Raw genomic sequence first — 12,090 nt, 5'->3', positions numbered from 1 at the left:
AGTGACAAACAGACACAAACAGACAGAGGGAAACCAGGAATCCCACAATCCTTATTTATATTCAACAGTTTTAAGTTTTGTATAATATACAATATATAATTTAAAGCCAGATAGATTCCCACACACCCTAACAATAGTAGCTACAATAGTAGCTTTCAGCTTAGTCATAAATTCTTCAGCTAATTTCAGTGGTCATTCTGAACACATCACTCAAGCTGCATTTGTCAGGAAATACAATTTTTCTAGTTAGCATCTTGATGTTTTGTGTAGTGCTGTCCTGACCACTTTGGAATCTACTGCTTTAAAACATCAAATTTACGTGTTTTTTTTTCTTTTTTTCTAGAGAAACTTAAATTGTCTCTGGAAAAATTAAAGCATTTGAACCTTTTCAAAAATCCCACGTTTAAGTAACACAGTTATTTTACTGAGAAGCAGGAATGTCATGAACAATTGCAAATAAAATCTTCAAAATATAAACTCGGAAAACTACTTTTCATGGAAAAAAACGCCTTTTTTTTTTAAAAAAAGTTGAGCTTGTCAAAAATAAATGCATTCTTTGGTGAAAGTTGAGCAATTCCTGAAACTAATTAAACACGATTGCTCTTTGTTAAATGTAAAGGTTGACGTTCCGTCATGCACGCTTCAGATAGCTGATGTGCACAAATTACACAAATTAGCCCATCCTGTCCTTGTCACTGCAAATTACTGCTATCCCTTCACTGAGTTTCATCACTTTTCAAACAAACAACCACCACCTTCTGCCATCTCACTGACATATAGCCTAAACTGACCTTCAGCTATCTAAACACCAGTTCCAGGTCCTTACAGTTAGCACAAAGAGTGACCATAAGCAGGGTGGACAGCTGAATCCTGGGGCAGGGGAGCAAACTGCATCACTGCTGGCTGAGCCGCAGCACCAGGGTCAGAAAGGAACACACCATGACCTTAACCAGCTGCAGCAGCTGCATGTCATGGTGTCTTTCTGGCTCAGAGGTTGTGCATAAAGAACAAATCATTATGCATCTGAAAATTATCACGCTTCACTTGCGGTATTCTCTTCTTGAGCGAAGTTGTTTGGTTAAGAGATTGTTACAAACTTCAGAAAAGCTTTAGAACATCCCTTTTCTTAAAAAGAAAAGTATGGAATGTGTTTTTCATTTGATTTGTAAGTCACAAATTTTGTTCAGTATCACCATCCCACTTCTGACACCATGTAATGTCCACACTTTACTTATGTGACATAAAGGATGATGCAGCTTCTTGTGCTCAAGCGTCTTTATTTTACTCTTACGTTCGAACAACAGTACAGTAGTACCCAGAATCCTTTGTGCACTCATCTCTTAAAGTGACCGTACTTCTGTATTTACCATACAATACAGTATAATTTATGACTAAACAGAAACACAAAGCTATTTTGTGTGCATGTTCATTTGTGTGTAATTCAAAATATCTTGTGAACCTCTGAATGAGTTTTAAGAAACTGTGAAACATTATGGCTGCCAATTTGAGCAAACACAAAATTAGCTACAATGCAGCCAGTTTAACTGGTGTGGTAGCTGAGACTGATCTCCAAAATAATCTCTGAGCACTAATTTAAACGTGTTTTAAAATTTGCTATTAGCTATTAGAATCAAAATTGGTTGTTAATAAGTATCTCAAGAATCCCGGGATGGATTTCTTTTAACATTCAGAAAGCAATTATTTAATGTATAATTACAACAGATTACTTACTGGACTAAAACCAAGTCAAGATGGCTGCCACAGGTAGCTGACCTGCTGAAACACAAAAATGGCTATAACTGCCATTTTTAAGGATCTTGAGCTAAAGTTTGTTGTGGTAGTAGCTAAACACCGTCTCCAACACATAAGGTAGAACTGATTGTGCAACGTATTTGCCTAAAACCTTGGCCTTGTCTGTTGCCCTTTTTGTGAGCAAAATATCTGATAAACCTTTGCACGAATTTCAGTGAAAGTTTCAGAAAGTATTTATTTGCTGTACATTTTCAACTGATTCACTTTTAGAGTTCAAATTCAAACTGGCCACCAGAGCTCATTGATCCAAGCCAATACAAAAGGCTACACCTCTGAGCTATCATTTGGTGTGGTAGTTGCTGAGAGTCATTTACAGCACGTATTCCAGGAGCAAAGAGATCATGTGAGATCAAGATATCGCATGAGAATGTGCCTAATGGAAGTTTCTGGGTTTAATCAAAATAGCTATAACAGCATCATTTTCCAACATCAGATGATCTTAGTCTAAAAGTCTTGCATGAAAGACAGCTGGAGATAATATATCAAGGAAAATTAGATCTTTATTTAGATTGTGTTTAAAAAACATGTAAAGTAACAACTGAGAACCAAACTCCAAAATTCTGCACTAACCATCCATCCTTTATCTTTACCTGCTTCTTCCTTTCTGGGTATCAGAGGTCACTAGTGCCTATATTCAGCGATCAATGTGCGAGACACACCCTGGACAGGTCTCCAGTCCATCACAGGGCAACAGAGACAAACAAGAAAAACTCTCTGGTCTCTTTGGTCTGGGAAAGAAAACCAAAACACCCAGAGAAACCCCACGCATTGGAGAACATGCAAACTCCACCCTGAAAGGCCCCCGGCTGGGATTCAATCCGACAACCTTCTCATTGAGAGGTCACAGCTCTGTCAATTGTGCCACCTGTTTTATTACAGTAATGCAACGGATCTAAAGTGGTTTCTCAGGAAAGTGAAATATAGTATTCTTAGGTTCTACTGAGAGCTGAACACAAAAAGCAAACTTTGGACATTTGCTTGTACATTTCTAAGAAATGCCTTGCGTGTAAAAAAATATATAAAAAAAGGCCTATGGCTGACAAAAATACTGCAGAAAGAAACAATCTCACAGGAAAACCCAACCAAACCCAAGACACTGTCAACCCTGAAGCTCCAAATAATGTGCAAAGTTCACCGAACATCTGTAAATGTCTGGAGAAATGTTGCACTGAGATGTAGGAGCTGCTGTCCAGCAGAAGCAGAATCTTCAGGACAAGACTGATTCCAAATCCACTTAATCTAGTGCAATGTCTTAAGAGTTAAATATTTATTTTAAAATGTGTCAAAAATGTGTAAAATAACCATGGCATACTGCAAACTTTATGCTAATAAAAACATTAATATGTCCGTTTTCCCTTTTCTTTAGTGTACTGTGTCTTTGCAGCTGTAAACAGTCTACATACAAATCCCACACCAAAAGCCGTTATTTTCTCCTTCAAAAGATGCTGCTCCGGAGCTGCTAGTCAATGGAACATTACTAATGCCAATTGCTCTTTTAACAAAAAGCAATGGTCCATTAGGGCAGGATGGAGGCAGAATAAAAAAAAAAAAAAAAAGGTTTAATTTGAGTATCGACTTATACAGACTTCAATGAAGCAAACAGTTTGTAACTTTCTCATGTTTCTATAAATCTGACCAAAGGTGATATCTAGTTATAGCTTTGATGCATGTGTGTAGAATCAAACAGTAATCACTCGTCGTAAAAAATGTTACCCCGTTTTTTTTTTTTGTTTTTTTTTAATAAATGAAACAGTTTTTCTGTTTCATATTATCAGTCGGCTGTGACGGCCATCTTGAATAGGGTTGAGCAAAAGTTAATAAGTTGTAGATGTCATCCCAGTGAATGTTTTTCTAAGAGTTTTAATCAAATCTGTCCAGTGGTTAATTATAATGTTCCATCACTTAGCTACATTTTATCATACTGTTTAGGAAGCTTTAATACGTTGTACATGTGCCAATAATTCATTTCAGAAGATTTCAATGAATTTGACTTGCTGCTCCATGAGGTATTTTTGAAATGGTACAAAGAAACACAAACAAAGGTAAAAACATTCATTTTCCATGGTGGATGATTAAAAAAAATACCTGATTGATACTTAAGAAATGTGGCTTTCTGAACCCGTTTTGTGTAATGTTGTTGTAATGTCATGGCAACCTGACATATGTGCAGAATGGGAGAACGTGGGGACTATTTCTCACTGACAGTCAACTACATAAACACGTCGGGTACACCGAGTCTAACCAGAAAGGTAAAAGAAGAAAGAAAGAGACAGAGCTCAAACAGGAGACAAAAGGCTAAAACGTGCTGAGAAAGCGTGAGCCACTTATTGGGGATGATGGTTGCGTTGATGAAAGTGGTGGTGGTTGTTTCCCTGCAGAACTGACCTGTTAACCGAGTCGTTCTCCCTGAGTGAGCCGAGCATTTAGGAAAGATAACTGGTGGTTTGTATTTGTTTTCAGGAAAAGAGCCCTGCTGCTCGCATTGGACCATTTTCTAAATCTATTTTGGGATGTTGAGGAAAACATAGGAGAAAGTGGGAAAGGAATGAAAAGTGACAGGAAGCTGATTAAGTAAATGTTACAAGATGATAGCTGTTTCTGCAAATTTCCCATCAATTCTCCTCAATACCTTCCCCTATAAGATTTTGTCATTCTGCAGCCATCTCTTCTTCAGATGCTTGTTCAGTTTGTACCACGCTTTTTTGCCATCACTTTTGTCATTTTTTTCTGTAGCAGAGCGCATGCATGTAAATATCATGCTGTTCTGATGAGGCTGAATTATTTTTACTGTTATTAAATATTTACCTTGTTGTGGGACTGATAGAGTGGCTGCATAGATGCCTGGTTGTATTTTTCTGTTTTTTTAAACATTTAGTTTTATTCCTAAGCCTTGCCATTTAGCCAAGTGACCTTTGGGTGAACAGTAGGTCACTCCTTGTCCCTGAAATCCTAATTAGCATACGCCTATGAGGAGAAAAAAATGCTACACATGCTAAACATTTAGAAAAAATGCATAAGGAGAGCTGTTTGTGATTGCAAAGCATATTGTAAAGCACTTTATATGTTAAAAGGGGTTTAAGAATTTTAAAGCATTCAAAAGTTCTGAACTGGTCTTTTTCCAAATCAAAGGTTTGCTTTATTTTACTGATACTCTTCACCCCTTGTCCCTACTCAAATTCATATTTGCTGCTTGAAGATTAAGTTATTATAGGTCTAATCCTCTGCTGTCATTATCCAGTTAAGTAGATTTCTAACATAAAAACGAAGTAAAAACAAAACAAAGGAAAGCCCTGTTGTGTTTACCTATTGTTATAATTTAATAAAACAAACTGTAAAAAGAATTGAAACATAAATAAGGACTTTTTAACTCCATTTTGGATCTTTTCTAACCTCCTGAAATCAAATGTCCATCCATCCATTATCTTTTACCCGCTTCTTCCATTTTGGGTCACGGAGGTCGCTGGTGCCCATGTCCAACAATCACTGTGCGAGGGGCGGGGGACACCCTGGACGGGTCTCCAGTCCATCACAGGGACACATGGAGACAAACGAGACAAACAACCATTCACTCTCTCACTCACACCTAGGGACAATTTAGTTACCAATCAGCCTAACATGCATGTTTTTGGTCCAAATCAAATGTCTATTCGTGCTAATTTAAACTAGCCAAAATGAAAATGTGATGTATTACCAAAGATTCAGACTGTAAATATAAACATCATGGTAGGTTAAAAAGAATGCAGCTACATGACATAAAAACTGATTCTCACAAACTGTTTGTAGGAATCAGTTTTGTTTGTGGCTCCTCAGATTACAGAAGTTCTTTGGATGGACGAAACATCTCAGCAAAAACAAACCATCCAGAAGAGCTGACTGAACATTGTTAGATTTTATACCTGGATTATTGCGCATGAACTTTGGTGTTTTGAACCACTTTGGCATGACTGTCTCAGAGGAGTTGACGAGGGAGAGTACGGGCCCTGGAAGGCCATCTTAGCACCAGCAAACTGTTTTTTTTTGTTGTTTTTTCCATTATGGAGTATGCTGCTTGTGGGAATCAGTTTTGTTTGATAGCTTCTCGGATTGAGGAAGTCCTTTGGATGAAGGACGAAATGTCTCAGGAAAAAAAAATAAACCGTCCAGATGACCTGACTGAATATTGTTGGATACATGGCTACTGCTACATTCACGACAGAATATTTGGTTATAAATCTGACAGATTTTTCTTCCAATCCCTGCAGGCAACAGATGCCCACAAAAACAAATCCATAACATCTTTCGCACACCGTTTCCTAAACTCAGCCTGAAAAATGTGCAGCTCGACAGTCTGATGCAGATCACGTTAGAAACAGCTGCAGAAAAATGGCCTCTGTAGTTACTCGCGGGTCAGCTTAGGGCTACAGACAATAATAAATCTTCATTTCTTTCTGGTCATTTGTCGTTTAAATGTCTCCCATCGTTCATCAACTGCAACTAGATCTTCTCCTCTCATGGTCATCGTTCCATCCTCAGTAGAACTGCCATAATTCTTCTGAGCTGGGGCTCCATAGGCTGTTGCAGTGTGAAGGCAAAGTTGCATGTGCGCCACTTCAAAAATCTGAGTTGTGTTCAAATACTATTGTCCACATCTCATTAAAATAAACAGGTAAAAAAAAAGTATGATTCAGAAGCTATCTAAAGGCATTTTATAATAAATGACAGTCAGAATCCAGCTGTGCTGTGTCATGACTCAAAATAATAAAACACTGGAAAATGTGCAATAAAACAATAAATCTAAATAATTTACCGGTCAGTCTTCATGTTCCATGCAGCATTCAAATTAAAAAAAGCTCTACCTGAAATAGACTTAATACTACATTTTCCCAACTCAGAATCTCATTTTGATATCTGTGGCTCAAAAAAAAAAAAAAGCAACCTTTTCACAGTTCTGCTCATTTTTCAGGGCAATTTGCGAATAATTTTCACAACAGCACTGAGTTAGCTCTCCTCCGGGTGACAAATGAGTCACCGGTGCGTTTGAATTCAGATTCTCACACGATTTTAAATCAGCTGGATCTGATCCTAAGGACAGAACTGATGAATCCTCTCTCTTGGTTTGTCCCAATAACACATTACAAATGAGCTTTTTCTGTGGTTTTCTCTTACCAAGACATGACAGTTGAGAATTTGGTATATTTATATTTTAAACATTTTTTTTATTTATTATTTCCTGAAATGGTCACCAAGACTTTGAAAAGAACAAGAAACGTTAATTGAAAGTTTTAATCACTTTGTCTATTGATTACTGTGACTCATTGACAGTGGGAGTCACAGACCGTCATTCACCTCTGAGCTGCTTCCACTGGTTTTAAATTGAATTTTAAAATATGCTGGGGTTTTTATGGTTGTTCTGTTATAATAATACATCAGCATTGTTAGGTCAACTTGAACTGAACAAGTTAAAAACCACAAACTCAAGAAATGAGAATGTATGTATTATGTTTACCAAGCCTCACTTTGGTGATGTAATGTTTTATCGTCTGCCACAAAGGGCGAAAATAAATGAATAATTTACAGCTAGGGGAAGTTTTTTTTGTTATCGTGCAACAAAATGCAAAGGGAAAGTGGCGTTTTTGTGTTCTTTTGAAGCTATCAGCAGCTTTTTACAGTCAACTAAAATTAAGAAGTCTAGAGAAAAGAGAGAGAGAGCGAAACCGCATGTGACGGAAAAACAGAATGACATAAAGTCAGTAAAATGAGAGTGAACCTGTCAGGCAGTTTTTGAAAAATGATTTCCACAAGGTAAGACTTAACACTGACGTTCACTTCCAAGCACTGAAAGCTGCTCTTTGAATTGCATACCCAGTTTCACCACAGCACTTAAACTGGATTTGTGCTGCAGCTGGGCTGCAAAAAGATTCTTGGAAACAAACATAAGAGGTAGAAGACTGAGAGGCTGTCGGTCACCTCTGCAAAACAAATACATTACACTGACCTCACAGATCAACTGAACAATCTGTCAGAAAAAAATCATTTAAAACGAACAATTTGTTGAGTAACGTTTCACCTTTCAATATGAAGTGTTTTGATAATACAAATAACATTTATTTTTTAGTTAACCTTTACTTTACCAGGATAAAAAAACAAAAATATTGAGATTTAAAACCTCTTTTCTAAGAGAGTCCTGGCCAAGAGGCAGCAACAAATACAACACAAAAAATTACACCGTTAAAAGAAAATGTCAAGCTATAAAAAACAGGTACACGTCATTGAATTGGCCTCAATAACTTAGTTTGGACGTAAAAGCACTGAATGAGATGAATTCAGTCAATCTCTGAGATTCTTGTAGCAAGTTCCAAGTAAAGGGAGCAGAGTGAAGGAAATCCTTCCTACCCAGTTCAGTCTGATCAAAAGGGACAGAAGCAGCAAACTGTGTGATTGAAAAGTAGAAGAGTCAACATTTCTCACTGCAGTTGCAGTACAAGTATAGGCCGGCAGTCCAAGCAGTGCCTCGTAAATAAAAGTTAACCAATGGGAGTTCCTTCAGGCAGCCAGACCAGGCTATCCCACCCGTGAATATAAATCACAATGGTGTGTTGGCATTTTGCACTTTGTAATGAAGCTCAGAGAAGAGAGGTAGATAAAGTCAAGCATCTTAAGACATTGTGAGGAAGCAATCATATACAGTACAAAAGATCTACATAGTCCAAAACAGACATAAACGTTGCAGAGACAAGCTGCTTTTTAGCAGTATATAAAATACATAACTTATTTTGAAAATAAAAGCCCATCTTTAAGTTTAGCCTTTTCACAAGACTTTCCATGTGGGGTTTGAAAGTGAGGGAATCATCAATCAAAATGCCCAAATATTTATTTGTGTGAATCAACTCTATTTCATTTCCACTGTAAGAAAACACAGAGGGAATGTTCTGTGGTCCTCTGGATCTGGAAAAGTACATCAATTTAGTTTCATCTGTATTAAGGACAAGTTTTAAGTTTAATAAAGAGCATTGGATAGCAGCAAAGGCTTTTTATAATAATCCAATAGAGTAGGAGCGGATCCAGTGCAATAAATAACTGTCGTCTGCATAAAAATGCAAATAAGCATCAGACACATTCTGTCCCAGTTCATTTATATAAATTATGAATAGAAGAGGACCTAATATAGAACCCTGTGGTACACCTTTATGAATAGTTACAACTTCAGAACATAAATTATTGTATTTAATACATCATGTCCTATTCCTGAGATAATTTGTGAACCAAGCAAGCTTGTTCCAAAAACCAGAGTCCGCAGCATGGCTATCAGAATTTCATGGTTTACAGTATCAAATGCTTTTGACAAGTTGACAGAGAGAGCCTTCTCCCTTCTCTCACATGAAGTGCAATGCACATCAATTAAATTCAAATTCCCTTGCATTTAAACTACATTAGAGTATTTGCCCACAACACAAACTTTGTTCTATCATACTGTTTATGAAGCTACAGTAGGTCACATGGAGATTACCTGGCATTCTACCATCACGGTCTGCCTCCACTGCAAGCTCAATTAGCGTCTCAAGTGATTATCTATTTGTTTATTAACCTCCAAATCTTCTGAGTGTGTCATTTGAAAATTGAGCACTCTGGATTTTCTGCACCACCAACAACAAAGACAACTTTTAGACTGACAGAGGAGGTGCTGACCTGTTTTTATGACTATCGTCAGAAAAATACAAGCTAGAAGCGATTGCAGCAGCGCATCCGACATGCTGCTGCTTCTCTGAAATGTTTCATACAGAATGTTCCTCCTCTATAAAGTCTGTACAAAGCCTAAAGGCACGCAGGGTTTTCACAACAAGTGGTTTTACAACTGTGCGATGATGGGAATACAGTGAGTTTAGATTATCATTCTACAGAACCATTTAGACTGAGACCATGCTGTGTGACAGGGAGAATGACTCTTTGCCCTTAATACATCATCAGTAAGTTACAGGCAGCACTTGTATGTGGAGAACTGAGCAGCATGTTTTCTCCATCAAAGATCCTGAAGATCAAAGAACACAAAATGTTGAATTTATTATTATTTAGGTTATTCTTGTCTGTCCTACTTTTTTTTTTCCTGCTTAAACTATGGCTTATAAAGCTGCTTCTCAGATGAGACAAGATTGTGACATGAGTCGGGCTTTTGAACGAAATCAGAAGTGCATAACATGTGGTTCTTGCTAAAATAAGCTCTGATCAAATTTCCTGAGGATTTTTTTTTTTTGGGGGGGGGGGGGGGGTGTTATCTTGGCAAGCAGGATGCCAAATGTGTACAAGCAAACACAAGAAGGTGGGCAAACTGAGTGAATACTGTTGAAGAGTTTGTATCCAAGTGGAGGACATGCAGCGTTAGAGCTGCATGGCAGGACCGATGTGGAGTAGGGACACCTAATTAATTTGGACGGAATATGTTCTCATGCTGCCTTGGCTTGGATGGACAACCAGCAGAACACATTCCAAGTGATTCAGCAAATGATGCTCTCTATCCTCAGTTAGTGCAGGAATAAATTCATGAGAACTGTATTATTATTTTTTTTTTTTTATGCATCCTTAGTAGCTGTGGTCAGTGGTGATAAAATGCCACGCCTCATTGGACAAAAAGCAATGCCAACATCTGAATAACTCCATGATGCCCACCTTGAAACCAGCAGGCGATTTATTTTTAGGAGAAGCAGAGAGAAAGAGGGGGAGGAGGTAGAGTGAAACTGAGATGGATCAAGGAGAGAAATATGAAGAGAAAGGGAAGGATTAGAAATTAAAGGAGAGATAAGAAGAAGGGACTCTCTTTATCACGTGGAGGTGTGCTCAATCAGGGCATGCAGATATTGAATTAACTGGCTGCCTTTTTAAAAAGCCATTTCAGCAGTCAGATCAAATATGGGCTTTACAACCAGCATTTATAATTTGAATGGAGTTGAAGAGACCTGCACACTGATTGGCTAAAAGCTCCAGCACCATCATCTGTGCACAAACTGAACTCATCCACTGTCCCCCCACCACCCCACCCTTTGGGCACCTCCCCAGCACAAACAATCTAAAAGCTTAAACAGAAAACAGCAGTGACTCTAATCTGAGCCCCCACTTTCCCACCTCCATGGACCGTGAAGCAGGTGCTATTTATAACCCTCAGACATAAGGTGAACAAGGTGGATCGACACAGATGGCACTTCTAATGTTGCGCAACAGGTCTTACCCTTTGTTCCGACGATGCGCAGGTAAAAGGGGGAACAAAGCGCGCGTTCCTATTGGCTAATTGAGTTTCATTAATTGAACCAAAGTTGGTAAAGCGTTTAAATGTGCAGTGTGTGGTTTTCATGCGCGCGGCTGATAACAAATCGGATACCCACCCCCACTCTCTCCGTGTATGATTTTTTTTTGGCACGTGAAAAAAATAAATAAATAAATAAATAAAGAAGCACCTACCGGGGATGGCCATGTTGGTGAGCGGGACCGCGTGCATGCTCTGCGGTAAACTTGCCATCCAGTCCGCGAAGCGCTGGTCGCTTCTCCCGTGAGATGAAGCCATGCTGCCGCTGTGTCGCACGACGGACCGGTGCCTGCGCCAAGCCCGGAGCGCGCGCTCTCTGCCACACTATCCAGACACACACGCAGCGCGCGAGAGACGCGCACACACAATCAGCCTCTCCCTCTCTCTCTCGCACACACTGCATCCCCTCCGAGCAGCAGAACATCACAATCAGGAAAATGTGGTTAATCGGATCCAAATATGGCAACACTGGGAGGAGAAAGCTCCTGCACGAGATCGAGCCATAACACAATAAACTGGTGCATGTTTTTATTTATGCACCCAACTCTGAAAAGCTGCAACACGCACTCAAATACACAAGAATAAGCTTTTTAGGATTATTCCACTATACCTACAGACACATCCGTTCACGGCTCACTGAAGCAATGCTTCAAATCTCATAAAAAGCGATTCAGTTAAAAGCACTCTCATCCCATAAACAAAAAAAAATATGAAAATAAATCGTTTTTTTCCCCCACAAAAATATGCCAAAATAGTCTGGACACCTACGGGGTGGCAGCTGCTGCTGGAAACATATATTGCCATCCCTGTTGCCAAAATATGTCAGTTATTATAGTTTTGTACGACTTTACAATGTTTAAAGTCAAAGACTGCTGCTTCACCATCTTGAACTCACTGATTTAGAATTTGCACACACCTTATTTCGGATGGTTTACCTGCCAATAAATCTATGAATTTCACCAAAAAATACCTCCCAGTCTTCTGTCAAAGACAACTGACTGACATTT

At 38.7% G+C, this 12,090-nt stretch overlaps 1 protein-coding gene across 1 annotated transcript in view; it reads right to left on the bottom strand.

Moving 5' to 3' along the window:
• The window catches only part of plcxd3 (phosphatidylinositol-specific phospholipase C, X domain containing 3), a 31,814-nt gene extending 20,416 nt beyond the window's left edge, over positions 1-11,398 (bottom strand). The window contains exon 1 of the mRNA XM_037680338.1: positions 11,239-11,398. Within this exon, the coding sequence (XP_037536266.1) occupies positions 11,239-11,341 (103 nt within the window). The 5' untranslated portion in view covers positions 11,342-11,398. The remainder of the gene's footprint in view (positions 1-11,238) is intronic.
• Between the last annotated feature and the right edge of the window lie 692 nt (positions 11,399-12,090).

The sequence above is a fragment of the Nematolebias whitei genome, chromosome 8, assembly GCF_014905685.2.
Source record: "Nematolebias whitei isolate Nwh7 chromosome 8, NemWhi1, whole genome shotgun sequence".
NCBI classification, from domain to species: Eukaryota; Metazoa; Chordata; class Actinopteri; order Cyprinodontiformes; family Rivulidae; genus Nematolebias; species Nematolebias whitei.
This window is presented reverse-complemented; position numbering and strand designations above follow the sequence as displayed.